Raw genomic sequence first — 21,797 nt, forward strand, 5'->3', positions numbered from 1 at the left:
AGTGTCCAGCTGCCTCAAATGTGACCACTTGTCCTTTGATAGAGAGCATTACTGTTCCAGGCTCAGTAAAAACTTGGATTCTGTTCCAGAACATATCAAAATGAATAGAAAGGTTTGGCTCTTTGTGTTTGTAGTAAACTTCAGGTAGCCCATTATTAAAGGAAATACACAGCACATAAATTCATCTTGCTTAGTCTTTTAGGTTTTTGTGTAAAGTTGATGCTGTGCTGACAATAAACTTCTAAATGTATGTCTTAGCTGTGGCAGAAAACATGCTATTTCATTAAAACCACTAATTGATTCCATGGTTTGAGTTCTTCGTGGGTTTACGTTGTTTGAAGCAATGACTTACAACTTGAAAACTTAAATGTCACGAATACTTTAAAATGATTGCTTTTTGTTTTCAAAAGTATTACCTATTCTACCATAGATGAACATTCCCTTGTTTATATGTTCTGGTACATACAGTATGAACATTAATCCTGGAGTCATATCTACTGATGTGCATTCTATGTGCCATGCTTAGGTTATGCTGTTCACTATGCCTATTTCAAGACTTATGACCAAACAGATTTGAGTAAAGGATTCCCCTGAAGTGACAATGATATTACTACAGGGGTGGGGAATCTTTTTTTGGTCAGGAGCCATGTGCTGGTTATCAGCAGGGACAGAGCCAAAAGTGCACAGGGCCACCTTTCTTTCTGTGTCTCTCTGATACCACATTCCCTCTCTCTTGTACTCCTTGTCCAGCTGGCTGTTGGGGAAGGGATAGATTATTTTTCCCTGAGGTCTTATTGCTTGCAGACAGCTTTTGTAATCAGGCTGAGGGCTGCAGGTTGCCTACATCTGTATTAAGCAATACATTTGTATCAAAAGAAGGACTGAAGAGTTAAAAAGGAGCTAGGCTAATTGGCCATTTTCTCAATCAGAGGAAAAGGAGCTAGAATGAAACTTGTTTTAGAGTTGGCAAAGTATCTAAGTGGTGTCTCGCGGCTCCTGCTTATCACTCTTTTTATTCAGGATTCAGATAGGACCTGCTGTAAAACAGAAGAAAATAAAATATTTTTTCTGACTGTCTAACCAGGGCCACTTAAAGGATAATAAAAAACATCATGGAAAGACAATTTTATAGTGCTTCCAGATGAGAAGGATGGGAAATACTCCTGTATTCCTCAACATCAATCCAACCTGCTATGGATGTAATTTTTATTTTGTTACATTTGAATTCCATTCTTCAAAATTTCCAAGCCTCCTCTTCTGTTTGCCTGCCATCTTCTAATAGGTCATAGCTGACAACTCTTTTCATAACTTAACCAGCCCATTGCTTGTGAAGTCTTTGCACACAGAATTATCCTTGTATCATGGACACCAGCTTCTTGATTTACTCTTGGGCATGTTACTATTATCCACCAGTAGATCACAACATGGGTCACAACAATATAAAATACATACCTGCTTGGGAAAACCCACTTTCCCTACCTTGTCGCCCCCAGAGGGATTACATTTATCATATTACCTAATTCTGTTGATTGTGTCAAATACTATGTTACTTATTATGTTTTCCTTGTGTGCCTCTTAAATCTGTTCTAGGGGTTCTCCCAACCCTCTGGAACAGATTTGGGGAGGGGGGATGGAGGAGAGGGGGGAAGTCCCATTGTGCAAGTAGAATCCTTGTACTAATGGAATGCAGTAGTTGAATACTGCCCTCTAGCTGCAATCCTTTGCACGGGTCACAGTGAGACATAGTAAACACAGGGCTGGAGTGTCAATGCGTTGAAAGTAATAGGATAGTGCATGCTGAATTGTAAATACTTATGTGGGATACAGATTGGGCTTTTAGGAAACAGCATGAACATTCCATTGGAGCAAATATGTTTTCCTGCAAAAGTAAGATAAAGTAAGGTGACTTCATATGGTATGCTTTCATATGCACCAAACTTTGCAGAATTTCCTAAATCTCCCTCTTTGAGTAATCTCAGGATTGTGTACCCAACAGAGGCTGCTAAATAGAGGCTGCTAAATTTGAGAGGCCAGCCAGTGCAAGTTCATTTATTACTAGTGACCACTGCTTCTGCTTTCATTTTTTTTTCTAGGTTACAGTTACTTGATATTTCCCTTATGATGGCGCAGAGGGCAGGACAGGAGGACCCTGAGAGATATCTTTTTGTGGACAGGGCAGTAATCTACAACCCTGCTACACAGGCCGATTGGACTGCTAAAAAACTGGTGTGGATTCCTTCAGAACGTCATGGCTTTGAAGCTGCAAGCATCAAAGAAGAGAGGGGAGATGAAGTGCTGGTTGAACTGGCTGAGAATGGGAAGAAAGCGGTTGTTAACAAAGATGATATTCAGAAGATGAACCCCCCTAAATTTTCTAAAGTAGAAGACATGGCAGAATTAACATGCTTAAATGAGGCCTCTGTTCTACATAATTTGAAGGACCGATATTATTCTGGGCTCATTTATGTAAGTAATAATTATGTGGCTAACCTTTGTTGGACTTTATGTAGTAACTAACTCCTATTAGTGGAAATGTGAAAAAATACTTGTATTTTTTGGAATTATTTTCTATAACTTTGATCTCTTGTAATTTTATCCACAGTGTGGTTATGGCTTTGAATCTCGCATTGTTTTTCTTATTAGATGTTCTGTGGCCCTTGATACCTTTGGTCATGAAGTATGGTAATGTGACTTCAGGATATTGTATACTTTTATGCAAACACTTTTGCTTAAGAAAGCTTGTGTCTGGGAAGTATCTGAAACTGCTTATGACCATCTGTTCATTGTGTGACTAAATTTTCTGTACTCCTTCGAGGCTTCAGTTTTGTTTTGTTCTTTTTACCACCCCAGATCAGGCTTGATCATAATGTTTGGGTATAGACAAGTAGCGATGATATAGCCATAGCTTTTTCTTCAAATCTGCACCTGCCATTAGAATGGTTATTCAGTGTTTGGACATGACAAGAAGCTGGATACAGTGAGCCAGCTGAAGCTGAATATTGGCAAGGTGGAAGTGGTGATAGCTGGCAGGTTATGTGACCTTAGGGAGTTTAGACCTCCAGTCAAGTCTTGGGATGCTCAAGCATCCTTAGCTAAAATCTAGTCTTCCACGTACAGCTATCTCCTTGTTGGATAAGGAACTGGCAACCATGATTTAAGTTATCAGCATGGGCCTAGGCAACTGTACTATTCTCTGTGTGGTGCCTGTCCTTGAAAACTGAGGTTTCCACAGGCACACAGTGTAATAGATTATCTAGGGCTGGGTTGCTGGGACCAAATCATATTTCTTTTATGGTGGTTCTGTTTCTACTTGCAGGGCCGTGTCCACAGAATAACACTGGGGGATTGTGTCTTGGTCCCATGCTCTTTGTGCTATTCCATGTCACTGAGCAGAATCCAGTCGCCAATGCTGTTTAGAGAGCAGTCACTTGGTGTTTTTGGGCAAAGTGTCATCAGTACCCTGATGATACACAGCTCTGTTTCTCCGTAACATCTGAGTCAGGAGAGGTTGAGCATGGCCTTGAGTGTTGTCTGGATACATTTGTGGTATGTATGGGGGCTAATAAATTGAGCTTTAACTCTGAAAAGACAGAGGCACTGTGTGTGTGTGGCTCCAGTATTCAAGAGATTGGCCATTTGCCTGTTCTTGATGGGGTTACTCTTCCTCTAAAATAGCAGGTGCATACTTTGGGAGTGCTCTGGATCCAACTTTGTCACATTGTTTATTTACAGTATTTATAGCCCGCTTTTCATTGAATAATTTCAATCTGAGAGTGAGAAATGAAGTAATAAATAGAAAAATACACAAAATTACAAAATCATATAAACAGGTCCAAGTAAACAAATTAATAATTCAGTCAGAACGCAGGCAAGCAAAACTACAGTAAGGATAAAAAGTGAAGCTTTCAATTTAACCTAGGTAAAACCAAACAGAGGACATTCAAACAGAATAAACAACTAATGGCCCCACCTCATTTTTAAGCTATGGCAGCCCACTGACTCCCCCTCTGTCTCTTACACAAGGGGGAGCCCACTCTGTGCCAGCAGACTCTCACTGTTTGGCTTTTGAGCAACTTAACACCTGTCACCCACGCTCTTCGACCCATCCAGGCTTTCACTGTTAGTGGTATGAATCTTTGCCCATAGACATCCACAGCAAGAGCCTCCCACCCATAGTAACAACAGAGCAAAAAACAAACACAAAAGAAAAAGAGGGTGGCAATAAGTCACAGTTGGTCTTCCTCTCGCCTTTCCACTCCTTACAAAACTTGCAGGTAGGGAGGGATGTGCAGGTAGATTTGCTAGCCTCTTCCATCTCTTTCCTCCTTACCAGCTGGCACAAACAGCACTTGATGAGTATTCTTGGGAGAAATGGCTGTGGTAGCCTCAATGGCTAGGTGTGCCTTTTACCAGCAAAGGCTGGTGCACCACCTATGGCCATTCTTGGACAGGGATAGCTTGGCTGCAGTGATTCATGCATTGGTAACCTCAAGACTTGATTATTGTAATACATTGTGTATGGGGCTACCCGTGCGCCTGTCCAGAAGCTCCAGCTAGTGCAAAATGCTGCGGCTAGACCAGCGTTTCCCAACTAGTGGGCCACCAGATGTTGTTGGACCACAATTCCCATCTTTCCTGACCATTGGCAATGCTGGCTGAGGCTGATGGGAGTTGTGGTCCGACAACACCTGGTGGCCCACTAGTTGGGAAAGGCTGGGCTAGACTGTTGTGGGGACAGATTACCGCCAACACATAACTCTGGTGCTTAAAAGCTTGCACTGGCTGCGCATATGTTACCAGGTCAGGTTCAAGGTTCCTGTGTTAATTTACAGTGAAAGCTTGTTGTAACATGGAGAACAAAGGATGCACCCATGTTATATGGGTTCTGCGTTGTAATGAAAATCTCTGTACTGTATACAATATTTTTCTTGGGGGACATAAACATAGCCGCAGTATATCCAAATCTGCGGTATAGCAAGACATGTTATAATGAGCTTCTATTGTGCAACGCCCTTATCCTGGGCCCAAGTTGTTATCAAGGACTGACTGATCCCTTACATCCCAGCCCAGTCACTGAGATCTTTGGGAGAGTCTCTGTTGGTGGTCCCCCATGGCTCATGTGCAAGGGTTGTAATGACTAGAAGCCATGCATTCAGTGTCATGGGCCCAAGTTATGTAACTCCCTCCCAATTGAGATTAAACAGACACCCTTCTTGTTGAACTTCAGGTGCATGACTGCAGGCATTTTAAGATACTGTTTACCTTTATGATTATTGTTTCACTTTATGTATGGCATGTTTTTATGTGCCTCATTTAGAAATGTGAACGATTAAGTGGTATATAAATGTCTTAAATAAATAAAAATAAATATCTGAACCTGGAAACTGTGCTTTAATCTCTACATATAAACCAGAGTCTGTGTGGTAGTAGAGGTTCAGTTGAATGATGTTGGAGACAGGTCTGCTCAGTGGAGGCCCGATACTTATGGAATGCAATACTTCAATGGTTCTCTCACTAGGGATTTTAAAAAAGACTTCACATATTTTATTTTGATTTGATTTGTTGTTTTTTCAGTTATCTGCTGTCCTCACTTCTTTTGCACATCTTAAATGGTTTTAAGTGTAATTGTTAATTGTTTTGTACACTGCCTTATGAGGACATCTGTTGTAAAAGGCAGGATATAAATCTTTAATAAATAAATATTGGAAAAATGGTTTAACCAAGCCCCAGAAGTTCTCTGTTACAGCATGTGAGAAGAGGGTTTGTGGACATAGTCATCCAGGGTTCTAATAAAGTATAGTTTATTAGGCCAATGTTGGTATGTCTGAACCAGGCCAAAGAATCCTATACAGCTTAGTCTCCTTCAGTAACATATGTTGGGCTTGTGTCTTATTGCCATCTTGGATATAAATAGGGTGCTCTTTGGATAATACTATCTTTGCACCATGTTCAGACATGCGTGCAGAGAGTAGTTTTCAGTGGCTTGTTTGTAGTGATGGGACTTGCTCCTCCTGGAAAGTTCACATTAGAGCATATTTCAGTAACATTGCTATCTTTCATCTCTAAAGTATGTGTTGAACTTTGGATCCTTTCCTGTATGCTAGGATGATTTATGATAGGGCACATAGTTTATATGTAGAAGATCCTGGATTCTGTATATATTTATATACTGCCCTCTTGCAAAATATCTGAGCAGTGTACAGCAACATAAAAATATTTAAAAGCAATACAAAACAATAATTAAAATGATTGTTCCCCTCATCTCCACTTTCTTTTTTAAAAAAGGGGGATAATAGGGCTGCAAAGACCCTTGTCCTTCAAAATCCACTGTTCGTCCAGGTAGCAGTGCTGTGTTAGATGGATGAATGCTCTTGGCTTAATATAAACTGTTCCATGTGTTCTTAATGTGATACATTTAAACAGAGTTGAAATGAGCATGAAAGTTGAATGTCACAGGGGCTTTGGGAAGCAATATATTCTAACATTAAACAAGATAGTTTATTTCTGGTAGGCTGTAAATGTAGTATATAATTGGGCCAGGTCAGATGTTTGTCACTTCTTCCAGCTTTTCTAAAAGAGCAGCTGCACAAAGGTAGTAGCTCTGGACATGGAACATTGCTGGTTGCAGTTGTGGTTGCTGAAAAAACATTCCACTACATTCTTATGAATTGCTGCTAGAAAATAGCAGTTATAGCCAGGGGTTGTACAGGATCCAGCGTTACGACTTTCATAATTCTGCATCCCTCAGATTTCTCTGTTCGTTCTACAGTAAGTTCTACATCTAAGCCAGCCTACTATATTTCTCTGGCTACTCATGTCACAGCTCCTGTATGGGCTGTGACTAACAGAAGCTTTATAGCAGAGCAGTATTGGATTGTTCCTTGCCATGAATGCCATCCTGGGCTCCTTCTAGAAGGAAGGGTGGGATATACATTTAATAAATAAAGTTTTTCTCCTTTGTTGGCATACTTCTCCTTTGCAGATCTGTAGGTCACTTGTAGAACTAGTGGCAATGGATACCTTTCAAATACAGGGGTAGAGAGACACTTGACATTTTGCTGGCTTCAGTATGTCTCCATTTCAGTTTTCTGAATGAAGGGGCACGCAATGCCAGGCAAATTCCACCCTCTTTTCACTCCAAAATCTCAGACATTACAGCTCCAGTGCATTTTACCTTGAAGTCAGCTTCACACAGACTTCAAAACTGATTGGCTGGATTGGCTCCAGATGTGCCCAAAGAAAACGCTTTGCTGTGGGCTCGAGCAGACACAGAGATTGGCCCAACACTTTGCTGTGGGCTGTGCTAATCAGCAGTGGGGAAGGGATATGTGTCCAGCCGTGGGCAGAGAAAATGGCCTGGCTGCTTTTGAAGCAACTAGCGTGTTTGTAGCCCATGTCTTGATGAGGAATGATTTTTTTTTTAAAAAAGTTTTCTTTTTCTGTTTTGAAAACTGGTTGTATTTGTAGGAGGCGCTAAGATGAAAGTTCCTGTGAAACCTTTACTAGTTTTGTTTTCAGTAACTTGATGTGGGTTTTGTACTCTACCTTTGTATCCTAATTGATGATGTTCTAGTCAGTCACTGGGATATAGCATGGAAAGCATGGAGGTTTGATTTTTGTGACACCTCCCCATGGATGTTCTTCTTATATTTTGATTGATCAGATTTCGTTGTAGGTCAGGGTCCCTTTCCAGCGAAACTGCTTATCCTTGTTTTTGTGGTATTAGACCAGATCTTCATGCTTAGTAGCAAACCAATCTCTTAAGAACCTGGGTATCTGCCAAAGAGCTGCAAAGCAGTGGAAGAGGGAGTGGTCTGTACTGGCGAGGTAGCAATCAGGAATGTTACTTTATCCTTCCCTGCCACTTGTATTTTCTCAACCACGGTTTGGATATATGTTAACTTCATCACAGGCAACCATGCTGTGGGAAAGTTTTTTTTTGGGGGGGGGGGGAATGACAGACTTAACCTAGGGAATGCGGAGCAACCCCCTTGTTGCTTTTCTGCTGCAAACTTCCTCTTGTGTTGCCACTTGGTGGCTGCTTCTTTGAGATCATGGTTTTGTCTGATATTGGCTATTACATATATTGCTCTCGACTTAGGTTTTGGGGAAATAGCTAAATGTGAAACACACAGAGGAAGTTGCAACTGCTACCATACACTGTATGTAGTGTATATGTTACATTAGGTTGACTTGCAGATAGGGTTAATGTAAAAAATAAAGATTGAGCAGATGGTGCTGCTATTAGTGGAGTGGGGACAAACCATTTGGCTGCTAATGCTAAGGCTTCCCAAATTGCCTTGCTTGCAGTGACTGTCCACTATGACTTCTCCAAAAACTGCAGAGAACACAGACCTGTGTGAGGGGGTCCATCTCCCTTCAGGATGGATAGGCAGAAGCTCCATTCCAAATCAAATGTGATGCTGCCTTTTGTCCAAGTGCTCAGATGTGCCAGAGGACTTAGTGGACAGGTGTTGGGTTTTGTAGCACCACAAGGTAGGCTTCTGAGCAGACAAAAAGCAACATCCGTCTTTTCACTTCCCCTGTGCTATGGAAAAGGTATTTAGGCAGGGAGAAAGTGTGAGCAGAAGTTGTGCTGGTTCTATATCTTAAGTCCTGCAGGAAATGAAACTCAATCTTTCTACTCGCCTGAGTATTTTCTGCATGCCAGAGAATTTGGGTGTGTGTGTTTTGTTTTGCACTGGGTGCTGCCTTTTGCAGAAGCCCTTTGCTTGTTGTATCAATATCAACATTAGAAGGGGTGAAAAAATAGGAGCTTAGATATATTTTATTTATTTATTTATTTATTTATTTATTCATTTATTATCTTTATTTTTACCCCGCCCTTTTTCCAAAGCTGGAACTCAGGGCAGCTTACAAGTAAAAAATGAATACATATAATAAAAACACAAAAAAACAGCAATTAAAATTAAATTAAACTATATACAACATTAAAACCTTTGAACATACCCTTAAAATGGTTAAAAACAGTTTACAGACAGTGCAATTAAACCAAGAGGTCTTCTGTATCTTTAAAAGTTGTGCAGGGGGAAGGGAGAATTCCCCCTTGTGGTTTTTTTATTACCATGTTGCAAGAACACCTGCACTTCGCTGACTTTCTCTTCTGTTAAAGATACAGGATCAGTCTCAGGCCCTGAACCTGGCAACCTTAGTTGAACAGGGCACTGTTTTGAAAACCTTCCCAATATGAAGCTTTAATCCAGTACTTGCCTTTCTGGGAGTAAAGCTGCAATGCTAATCCCACATACCCAGAGTAAACCCCATTGAATTTAATAGGACTTACTTTTGAGTAGAGCTACAGATCTCTATAAATAAATTCAGGACAAACCAATCCACTCTGTAGATATTTGCAACTGCTTCAACCAAATCTGGACACCATATAAATTGGCCCAATTTGGTTTGTGATTTGTCCGAATCTGGTTCACAGCCCTACATATAACTGCCATTCTGACCATATTGAACAAAGAGAGAATATTTTATCTTCATTCAATACTTCATTCAATATTTAACATTACTCAACAGAATAATTAGTAGATCAGATTTATTTATTTATTATCATTATTTTTACCCCGCCCTTTTTCCAAAACTGGAACTCACGGCGGCTTCCAGATAAAAGCACACATATAATTAAAAACATACAAAAGTCTAGATTAAAATCAAATTAAACAATTTACAGTATTAAAACCATTCATTCTTACAGTTAAAATAATTCAGACTCAGTTTTAAATAATACAATTAGGCAACAGCAATGCAGCACCCTTCAAGACCTGTCCTTAACAGCTTTCAGTTCCAAAGGCTTGTTGAAATAAAAAAAGTCTTTGCTTGCCGACGGAAGGACTGCAAGGAGGGGGCCATTCTTGCTTCCCTAGGAAGGGAGTTCCAAAGCCTTGGGGCAGCCACTGAAAAAGCCCTATCTCTCGTCCCCACTAGTTGTGCTTGTGAGGACGTAGGTATCGAGAGAAGGGCCTCTCCTGAGGATCTCAGGGCCCGGGCAGGCTCATATAGGGAGATACGGTGTGACAGATAGCCTGGACCTAAGCCATAATGTTAAGTTACATCCTGCCATTTCCCTGATATCAACCAACACTATCTTTTAGTAATCTCTTAATATTTGCAGCCCCCCCCCCCAAAAATATAAAAACTGTCTGCTCCTGTGTTACTGCACCTCCAGCATATATCAATAGACTCTCCAGTAGGGTTGCCAGGTTCCTGGCCTGAGACTGATCCTGTATCTTTAGGAGAAGAGAAAGTCAGCCAAGTGCAGGTGTTCTTGCAAGATTGTAATGGGAAAAACCACAAGGTGGAATTCTCCCTTCCCCCTGCACAACTTTTAAAGGCACAGAAGACCTCTTAGTTGCCAGGCCCGGCCTCCAAGAGGTCTTCTGTATCTTTAAAAGTTGAGCAGGGAGAAGGGAGAATTCCACCTTATGGTTTTTCTTATTACAACGTTGCAAGAACACCTACACTTGGCTGACTTTCTCTTCTCCTAAAGATACAGGATCAGTCTCAGGCCATGAACCAGGCAACCCTAATACATACATATACATATGCACACTTTTTATATTCTGAACTTAGGTGCATGCACTTTTTTTACTTACTAAAAAATTGAAACTATTTGATCTTCAGGTGGCCCTCAGTATCAGATTTCTGAAAGAAAAGTTAACACTTTCAAAATCTGAATCTTTCTGTGCCAAATCTCAAACTTGTACAACACTATTTTGAGGTCTTGTTCAAAGTGAGTTAACTACTATTGTACAATCCACCTTCTGTGTAGCATACTATTTGCACATGGTTAGAGCTTAATTTCTGCAACCTCCAAAGAAAAAAGGTCACCCATTAATAGTTTCTGAAATGAAAATATAAAAGGTTTAAATTACAGTTGAGGCTTAATTATCTTATGCCATATATTCTAGCCAAACGTCTGTGCAGTCTTCTGCTTTAGAAACTTCTGAAGTGAAGAACTTTAAATTTTTATTGCATTGGTAAAGAATGTTCTTGAAACGAAAGTGGGCTTGGAAGAGAAAATATAGCACAAACGCAGCAGCACCTTTGTATGCAGTGAATCAGAAAATCCTGTGCCATGGAAATTTGTATTTCAGAATAAACTATGGAATCAATACAATAGGATTTTTTTTGTCCTGCACTGTGTTTTCTGTTGAGACCTTCATTTGGGTGCTGTTAGGTGACTTTTGTAATGTCTCTTTATAAGAGCTGCAGGGAACAGAGAGATGGGAAAGTGATGGACAATAGGATGCATGTTTAGGAGGAAGTGATTATGAAATTATGCAGGGCACATGAGTTTTACTTTGTGACCATACTTTTGAACTTCTGTAGAAGGACTAGACACTTTCTTTTATTTTAAAAACAAGAATACTTTGATTTGTATGATACTGCCAGTTGCTAAATTCTCTGCAAATTCTTTACTTTGTAGATGCACAAATATACTAGAGCAGCGGTTCCCAACCTGGTGGCTGTGAAGTATTCCAGAGGGGGCTGCGAACAGTTAAAAAAGAGAAGAATTATTTATTAACTTTTTAAAAAAAGTCTTCACTCCCTGGATGCTGTCTGCTCCCCATTGCTGCTGCAGATGACACCTCCCCCTTGCTCCAAACGAGAGGGGAGGACTTTGCTGAAGTGCCAGAGCGTATTTAAGGGGGTGCGAGGGCAAGCATCTGCCTATACCACACATGGCAAATGCCAAAGGAGGCTGAGGGAGGTGCTACCAGGAAGAAGAGGGGATAACTATCCCATCTCCTTGCATTGCTGCTGCTGACGATGACCTTACTCAGAATGAGAGGAAAGGGCTTTTTGTGAAGCAAAAAGAAGCAAGGCTGCAAGGAAAGGCTGCTTTCCCCCTTCCTTCCTTGCAGCCAGCCGGCCTGCCTTTCTTGACTCCTGCTTCGCTGCCACCTCCTTTTAAAAATTATTCTTATTTGCGAGGCCGCCCAGATCTCACCTTTAGCCCAGACGGAGTCAAGGAGCATTGAGGAAGCTCAGGACTTACTTGCCCCCCATCTCTGAGGCTGTGTGTGTGCCAGTCTCCCACCTACATTCTTTCCCCCCAACCTCTCTCTCCCAGATGCCACAGCAGTTGATAATAATAATAAAATTTAATTTTTGTGTCGCCTATCTGGCCGAAGCCACTCTAGGCGACGTACAAACTAAAATTCAGTAAAATACAATACAATACAGATAAAATACAATGAAGTCATTAATCACAGCAGCATGAGATCAGTTAGGGCAATCAATAGATAATAAGTATCCCAAAAAAGTTAGCCCTCCCCGGAAATCCTAAAGGCCTGTCCAAAGAGCCAAGTTTTTAAGGCCCGGCGGAATGTATCCAGGGAAGGGGCATGGCGAAGATCGAATGGGAGGGAGTTCCAGAGAGTGGGGGCCACCACTGAAAATGCCCTCTCTCTAGTCCCTACCAACCTAGCTGTTTTCGTTGGTGGGACTGAGAGAAGGCCCTGTGTGGCTGATCTGGTTGGGCGGCTTAATTTGTGGTACTGGAGGCGCTCCTTCAGGTAAACTGGGCCGAGACCGTATAGGGATTTAAAGGTTAATACCAACACCTTGAATTGGGCCCGGAAAACAACTGGAAGCCAATGTAGGTGAAATAATACTGGCGTGATGTGATCACGGTGGCGGCTGTTTGTAAGCAACCGCGCCGCCGCATTCTGCACCAGTTGTAGTTTCCGGACCATTTTCAAGGGTAACCCCATGTAGAGTGCATTGCAGTAGTCTAATCGAGAGGTGACCAGGGCGTGTACCACCAGTGGGAGCTGATGAATAGGGAGGTAGGGTTGCAGCCTCCGTATGAGATGTAATTGGTACCAAGCTGCCCGGCTCACTGCCGAAATCTGAGCCTCCATGGACAGCCTGGAATCAAGAACCACCCCGAGGCTGCGGACCTGATCTTTCAGGGGTAATCTTACACCATTAAACTGTAGGTCAACAGCACCCAACCTCCCCCTGTCACCCACAAGTAGCGCCTCGGTCTTATCAGGATTGAGCTTCAGTCTGTTCCTTCCCATCCATCCACTCACAGATTCCAGGCACTTGGACAAGGTCTCCACAGCCATCTCTGGTGAAGATTTAAAGGAGAGATAGAGCTGCGTGTCATCAGCATATTGGTGACATCACAGCCCAAAACTCCTGATGATAGCTCCCAGCGGTTTTACATAGATGTTAAATAGCATGGGAGAGAGGATAGAGCCCTGTGGCACTCCACATGTGAGGGGTCAAGGGTCTGAAACCTCATCCCCCAATGCTACCTGTTGATGCCTGTCAGAGAGAAAGGAACGGAACCACTGCAAAACAGTGCCTCCTATTCCCAGTCCTTCCAGGCGATCTAACAAGATACCGTGGTCGACGGTATCAAAAGCCGCTGAGAGATCCAGGAGGACAAGAAAGGTGGATTCTCCCCTATCTAATGCCCTCCTCATATCATCCACCAGAGCGACCAAGGCTGTTTCAGTACCATGTCCAGTCCTGAAACCCGATTGGTATGGATCCAAATAATCAGTTTCATCCAAGTGTGCTGACAAGTTGAGGGCTTCCCCCCTCCCATATGCCTGAATGCATGCGCTCTTGCAGATGCTTGCAGGAGAGGCAGGTGTGTTTGTGTGTGTGTGCGTGCTCTGATCTGTCTTCTGCTCCACTCTCATTCCCCAAGTGCACGCTAACCAAGTCATCAGTTCTGATGATCATCCGATGACCTAAATGCACTAACCTCCCTCCTCAATCTATCCACACTTTTGTCTTCACAATCTAGCATCCCCACCACTACCACATTGCTGCTTCTTGATGATGATGATGATGATTTTTTAAAAAGCTCAGCAGGTGGCTGAGGCTGGGGTCCACATACTGCAGCTGAAATGTATTTATTTAATTATTACTGCATTTATACCCCACTTTTCCTCCAAGTTGCTCAAGGCGGTGCACATAGTCTCCCCCCCTTTCCATTTTCTCCTTACACCAACCCTGTGAGATAGGTCAGGCTGAGAGACTGTGTCTGGCCCAAGGTCACCCAGTGGACTTCATGGCTGGGTGGGGATTTGAACCTGGTTTTTAGTCCAGCACTGTAACCCACTGGTTTTGGGAGACAGGACTGTACGTCTTCAGATTATGTGTGTGTGTGTGGGAGTGGGATTCCAATCTGATGAACCTTTGCATTAAGAAAAGAAAGCAACACCTCCCTGTCTGTAGGGAGCTTTTTATGGAAAGGGATATTTTGAGATGTGATTTTGCCACACACCATTTTTTCAGTTAGCAGAGACTAAAATTACAATTGGTGTGAGGGGAGGTCATGAAATTTTTTGAGCTTACAAAGTGGGTTCCATACTCATAAAAGTTGGGAACCACTGTACTAGACTAAACCACATTTGCTGCTTGGAAAAGTGTAAATGGGTTATGTATTCTATTACAATGAAACTATAATTAAATTAAATTGAATAGATTTCTTCACTGCTTACATGATAGGCGGTTGAAAACTGCTAAATTCAAGGAACTATTCCCTTTTCTTGGTCTTAGGCCTTATTATTCAAAAGGGGCTAGGAATTTTGGAATGTACTCTTGTCAGGGTTCCACATGCTCCAATGACAGTTGTGATTGATTATACAAAAGTTTCCTTCAGGATGCAATTTCAGATGCTTTCTGGGCTTTATGCAGGTTTCAAATTACTAAGCAATATTGCATAGGGTTGTTGTTGCCTGGCACCTAAAAAGAGTTAATTGTATCCTTCATTAAGCTTCCAAAAATAACTTGCTGATAAGGAGGCACAAATGTCTGTTCCCCAAAGTACCTCAAGATATGCATTCACATTTTTGATGTGTGTGTATTTTGACCTATTTTTCCTTTTAATATTGTTCAGTGATATAAGTTGAATCCTTCCACTAATGTGAGTTGTAAAACAGTACACATGATGTCATATCCTTTATTGGTTTTTGACAATGTTTTCATTTCTAGGCCAGGGGGACATAATGGTAGGCCATAGGTGAGCTAGCCTTGTACTTGTAACAAACCTGGTGCTTTGTAGGCTTACAAAGTTTAAGAGCCTGTTAGCCGAAAATGAGTGTTGTACTTCCTTTTAGGAACTGTCAGCTGAAGTGAGGGTCCCGAATGATAAGAGGTTAATACTGAAGAAGGGGGAATATATGACATAGGATCATAAGCTGCTACTGCTACAAATTACATATTTATTCTGCTTCTCAGGTGAAAAAATAAAGATATTTGGTCTTGTATTTTTAGATCTAATTTCTTAGGCTTAAAATATAGCAAGGCCTCAAGTTTACTCATTACAAATGGGGCATTTAGTTATGCAAAGAAGTATTGGTCCCAGGCTTGAGAGCTGTTCCAGTATCCATGACAAGACTGCTATCATAATATATTTGATTGGAGCAATTCTTTTTTTTTTTTTTTCAATAATTTTTATTCAGATTTTCATAAAACATACAAAACAAAATCATAAAACATTCAAAGACAAAAAACAAAATCAAAAATAGTTAAACAAAAAGAAAAAAAGAAAAAAAAAACAAAAATAAAAAATAAAGAGTAAAATATTGACTTCCCATTTGTCAAAGATCAAATCAGTTATAAGTCTATAATATATAACAATCCTGTCTCTTAAGTCATATTATAAAATCACTTTCCTCCAATAGTTATCTTACTTAATCATCAAATCTCATAAACATTACTTTATTCTTTCCACAAAAAGTCAAAGAGAGGTTTCAATTCTTTAAGAAATATATCTATCAATTTTTTTTCCAGATAAGCATATCGATTAATCCATCTCATTACTAATTATGATAATCTTATTGTCATAACCATAGTCAAAATAAACATTTCAATTAATCCAACACATCAGAATCTGTTAGGTTCAGTAATTTCAGTAGCCATTGTTCTATTATCTCTATTAGTTCCATTTTCCATCTTCCATCTTCAGTAGTCTTGTTAAGTCCAGTAATTTCAGTATCCAATCTTCCATTATCAGTAACTATGTTAAGTCCAGTAATTTCAATATCCAATCTTCCATTATCAGTATTCCATAATAATCTTGCTGTCAAAGCCATAGTCATATAGTAAGAGTCTGATGGGAATTACCTCTATCCCAAATATTTTCTTGCCATCCATTCTGAATAGGTTGCTGAAATACTGCTGTAAAATCATATCTCTGTTCTTTTTTTCAAAATACACTGGGTCATCTCTTAAAAGTTTTTCCATTGTCACATGGCTGCAGTTAATTCCATAGATTTTCTCTATATTGGGCTCCATCACATCATTCCAGTCCAGAAGATAATCCATGCCATTGATAACTTTATCTCTAGAATCTTCATTAATTTCTTCAGAGATAACATTGAGTTCCAAACAATAGATTTTATTTCTAAAGTCCATAGACTCCAAATCTTGTTCCTGTTCCACGTTTGTTCCAATCTCCGGGATCTCCTCTCTCACAGGGACCCCTATTCCAGTCTCCAGGGTCTCCTCTCTCACAGGGACCCCTGTTCCAATCTCCGGGGTCTCCTCTCTCACAGGGACCCCTTCCAGGGTCACCTCTCTCACAGGGACCCTTATATCTTTAATCTCCTGCTTCATTTTACTCAATTCAATTTTCGTTATCTCAATCTCATCCATTATTTTCTGAAACATAGTTATTTCCAGATTCTCAGCCACTTTCTTAATTGCCATTTTAAAAGAAAAATATAGGAAAACCACTTCTTATTTCAGCAACAATTGGGTTAATACTCCAAACTTGGTGACATCACAGTATAAACAGAGCAGACAGCCTTATCTCTCCAATAGTTAAGTAAACAAAATGCAGTTCCCAGGATCGAAACAATTAATGGCAATCGTCAAGAAACAGATTCGTCAAAATAAAATAGACCAAAAAGAGAGTAGTCTCAAAACAGTATAATATTTTTCAAAATAAAAATCTGGAATAGAAATCCCTCTTCTGTGTATATCTTTAGAATGCAAATCCAGGACAGCTTTTTGCAACAAAAACAGAGATAAGCTATTAATTAGTGCGTAGCAGAGAGAAGTTACGGCTCCCCAGTGAGATGTCAAAAACCGATCAATCTGGCAAATCTCTTTTAAACAGCAACAATTTAAGTCAAGTAAAAGAAAAATATAGAAAGAAGGGTGCTTGCCTGTTAGTGCGTTCTCTCTTAGAAGATAAGATGAACGTTCGCTTTAACAGATAGAGCTTGCTGTTGAAAATCCGTCCCACCTTCGTCGGCTGGACCTCGTCCCATAAATTAATGAGATCTGGTCGTCCCAACAAAAATAGGCTTTGAGGTTAATCTCTTCGTTTCTCCCTACCCGGGAGAAGTTTAATCAGTCAAAAAAAAAAGAAAAAACTGACTGATATATCTGAATAAGCTTCTTTTGAGGCAGGAGCCCGTCTCAAAAGCAGGCACAGGCTAAGTCACCCTTCCCGGAAGTCTTGATTGGAGCAATTCTACAGAAGTCAGGGGGAGAGTCATTGGTGGAAGAACTGCCACTTTCTAAGCCCTGATGGGCTTATGCATGCCAAGATAGAACACCATTTTTTTACTTGGTTTTACATGGTTGCCCTCTGTATTCTCCATTGCTTTATGTGGGAGACAAAATAACTTGGAAACAGGAGGGCTTCGGATCCCCGCAGATTTAAAGTTTTCCCCACTTTGCCCGACACACATAATTTCATTTCATCGGAGCACTGCCATGAGAGTAATGGCACTGTGGCTTTCTACCACTGCAAAATGGTGATGGGCTTCCCTCTTCAGCTGTCCCTCTCCTCTGGAAGAGATTCACAGGATCCTATGACCCCCTCAGCTGCCCTTTCTGGGAGCTTAGACTTGTGCCCTTAATGTAACCAATTTTGATTTCAATGGGATTTGCATATTCATAACAAATTTTAGCCTTGACAAACTGTAGTGTTAGACTATATTTTACAACAGAAATCTTCTAATATAAGCACCAAGTAACTTTATTTCAGTAATGTCAAAGAGTGGAACTTGCCTTGCTTGTTCACCTGTATCTAAGCAGGAATGAAACAGCTGTAAACTAGCAGGTTGTTTATATTTCTGAATAGAAACAATAGCACTTTGTGTGGCTAGGGACAGGATGGATAAAAATCAGTGGCTCAGTTTGCACTTTATGCTGAGCCAAATTATGGCTAAGTGTGAACAAACAAGAATGCTGGTGCAGATTTAGAAAATAGCTGTTTTGCTCCTGCTGTTGCTGGACTACTGGGAGGTAAGGCACAGTTTGGCTTACCATTGCATTGCAAAGCCAGACTTGTGGTTTGTTTCCCCTAAACAAATCACAAATGGTAAGCCAAGAGCAAATCTTGATCGCAGTTCATGGTTTATTTGGGACAAGAAAGAAACCACCAGCCTGGGTTCACATGCAGTGCTAAGCCAAATAATGATCTAACTCTCAACAGTGTGGCAAAAGTGGGGGAGGACTGAAGCAGTCTTCATTTTACAAATCTACATTAGTATACTTACTACTTCATGCTTAGCCATAGTTTAACATTGCATTGAGTGTGAACCAGGCCAATGATGAAAGGAAAAACATGAGTTTTAAAAAATATTATTAAGATTTTTTTTAATAGTAGTGAAAAAAATGGAAATGTACTGCCTTCAAGTCGATTACAATTTATGGCAGCCCTATGAATAGGGTTTTCATGGTAAGCAGTATTCAGAGGAGGTTTACCATTGCCTTCCTCTGAGGCTGAGAGGCAGTGACTGGCCCAAGGTCACCCAGTGAGCTTCATGGCTGTGTGGGGATTCGAACCCTGGTCTCCCAGGTCGTACTCCAACACCTTAACCACTACACCACACTGGCTCTCTTAATCATATTCAGAGGAGGTTTACCATTGCCTTCCTCTGAGGCTGAGAGGCAGTGACTGGCCCAAGGTCACCCAGTGAGCTTCATGGCTGTGTGGGGATTCGAACCCTGGTCTCCCAGGTCGTACTCCAACACCTTAACCACTACACCACACTGGCTCTCTTAACCATATTCAGAGGAGGTTTACCATTGCCTTCCTCTGAGGCTGAGAGGCAGTGACTGGCCCAAGGTCACCCAGTGAGCTTCATGGCTGTGTGGGGATTCGAACCCTGGTCTCCCAGGTCGTACTCCAACACCTTAACCACTACACCACACTGGCTCTCTTAATCATATTCAGAGGAGGTTTACCATTGCCTTCCTCTGAGGCTGAGAGGCAGTGACTGGCCCAAGGTCACCCAGTGAGCTTCATGGCTATGTGGGGATTCAAACCCTGGTCTCCCAGGTCGTAGTCCAACATCTTAATCGCTACACCACACTGGCTGTCTTTAATAGTAGTATGTACTGGTTAATCCAGATTGGGAGAGGCTAATCAACTTCTTTATCTTCTTCTGTAGACATACTCTGGGCTCTTCTGTGTAGTCATAAATCCTTACAAGAACCTCCCAATTTACTCTGAGAACATCATTGAAATGTACAGAGGAAAGAAACGCCATGAGATGCCTCCGCATATTTATGCAATATCTGAATCAGCATATAGGTGCATGTTGCAAGGTAAGATACCTATTTTTATATGTCAGCATTCACTGTGCCCTGCATTTTAGAGTTTTTAGTGGACATATAAGGAATAGAACAAATTATCAGTGTGATAATAAGCTTGGTAAGCCTGGGGGGTAAGGGGAAAATCAAGGGGAAAATCTGCTACTTAAGAGTAGGATTCTCCTGAGAACCTGGTGAGTTGAGAGACTTTTTTAGTTCAGATAAAGTAGATGGTGTTTTAATGTACTTGATTTTGTGTTTGCTCAGAAGAGATATACTAATTTCCTCTAGCATTTGCATTGCATTTCTTTTTCTTAACCTTTCAGTTTATTCTGTTTTAGTAAACTTTAGACCTTGTTTCACACTCCCATGTCAAGAAGCCACAAAACTGTGCTACCTTGAGAGGCTTAAGGGAGATCCAAAGAAGATTTTTTTTTCTTTAGAAATCTGATTAATTAATAAGGGATAGCCTTATATCAAGTCCCCCCCCCAAGTAGTGGGAGTGAGCTCTTTTAAGGGAGAAGGATGAGCTGAGCAGAATACACCCTGTGTTGGCTGGGAACTACCTTTCCTCTGACGGCCCAGAATGGCTGGTAGCCAGCTGTAACATACCCCATCTTGCTAAGTTACTAGTTACTCAAATACTGCTGTCTCATATGTTGCATGATTTGCTTTGGCGTATATGGTGGATAAATGAATGGGGAAAAAAATCCTCAAATAAATCCACCCGTCTAGTGATAATTAATTCTGAGGTTGACAACACAGAAGCAAGTATCTGCACTAACAAAGTAAACAGCTATAAATTCAAGTGAAACTTTCAAACTTCATATTTCTCTTTCTACTTGAGGAATTGGATGTATGGCTTCTGTTTCACACATGGGATGCTGTGAACGATGGCCACAGGAAAATTATTATGTTATAACACTTCCTGGGTTCCTGCACACTTTAAACAAAAGAGTATGTAGCTGGAAATCATTTTCAGTGTCTGCATATCCGTGTGTGCTATACTTGCACCTTCTTGTTGGTAACACTGGCCTGTTTGACTTTTTCCACAGGCTTTGTAGATTATGGTTATATATTTGGTATGTTTACAACCTGTATACTAACTGAAGTTCATAAGATGGCTAGCAACATATTTAAAATAAAATAGTCAAGAATTATTAGGATGGGGCAAAGATATATGTAAGTTTCTTCCCCAGTCTTGGATTTTCAACTGTGAAACTGAATCTCCTGGCCTGGAAACGGCTACTGAAGCGCTACGTGCTAAGTCTTTTGCAAGCTACTTCTGATGCCCCTCACATTTTCTGACTCTGGTGGTAAATGCAGGAAGCACAGGGGAACACAGTGTTACCAGCCTACCTCCTGGCCTCAGACATTCTGCCTTTTTATCTGCTCTTTCAGGGATATGAAAGGAAATTACGTGAAAGATAGGGATATCGCTTTGAAATGTTAGTTCTGCCTTCCAAAAATGGACTTTCATTCTGACACTGTGTGTGTAGTTAAGTGCTGTGAAATTGTGAACATTTTTGTTCTTCACGTACAAAGTACATTGGGAACCCAATGTAGTAAGCTAAACTAAAAAGCAGAAACAATGTTGGGATCTACTGTTGGGAAGTGGGGTAGGAGGTGGGCTTGAAGATTAACTTATCATTCTGTAGAGCAGTGTTTAAGTTCTGTGGCCTCATGCTTTTGTGCAACTTTGGAAAATGCCCCATATGCTCCATCTGTATGAGAAAATGGATTGTACCTGCAATATGCATCTAGTAGCTGGAAGTGAAATATTTTTATTCTCCCCTACCTGACATTAAGCTCCTGAGCTATTTATACAGAGCTCTAATATTGTTCCTCAACCACTTTTCTAAATTTCACTACTGTAAACAAGGAAAGTGAACACTCCAAGGGATGCTTAGTACTTAATCACAAAAGACTTTGCAGACTAAACGAAACTCCTTGTAGGGTCTTCTACTTTTAGACAGTCACATTGTTGTCCCAGGAGTTTGTCAGCAGAATCTTTTGTGAATGGTTAAATTGTCTTGATAGACATTAATGTATTAAAGACTGATAACATAATGTTTAACATTATTTGGAGTCCTTAAGATTGGCTTCCTTCAAAAATGGGAAATGAGAATAAATTTTAGACAATGGCATTCAGTAGATAATTTTCTTCTATGACTTCATAGCCAAGTGAAGAAAGTATTGGAGAATGAAACCCTTGGCGGCTGATGTACGTTAGCCCTTGACATTAT

General features: G+C 40.8%; 1 protein-coding gene across 4 annotated transcripts in view; it reads left to right on the forward strand.

The window, feature by feature from the left end:
- MYH10 (myosin heavy chain 10) overlaps positions 1-21,797 on the forward strand; it is a 111,467-nt gene that overhangs the window by 2,588 nt on the left and 87,082 nt on the right. For all 4 annotated transcript variants that reach the window (XM_061616517.1, XM_061616518.1, XM_061616520.1 and 1 more), the window contains exons 2-3: positions 2,094-2,466; positions 19,410-19,566. In XM_061616517.1, coding sequence (XP_061472501.1) covers positions 2,119-2,466; positions 19,410-19,566 — 505 coding nt within the window. In that variant the 5' untranslated portion in view covers positions 2,094-2,118. The remainder of the gene's footprint in view (positions 1-2,093; positions 2,467-19,409; positions 19,567-21,797) is intronic.

The sequence above is a fragment of the Rhineura floridana genome, chromosome 3, assembly GCF_030035675.1.
Source record: "Rhineura floridana isolate rRhiFlo1 chromosome 3, rRhiFlo1.hap2, whole genome shotgun sequence".
NCBI classification, from domain to species: Eukaryota; Metazoa; Chordata; class Lepidosauria; order Squamata; family Rhineuridae; genus Rhineura; species Rhineura floridana.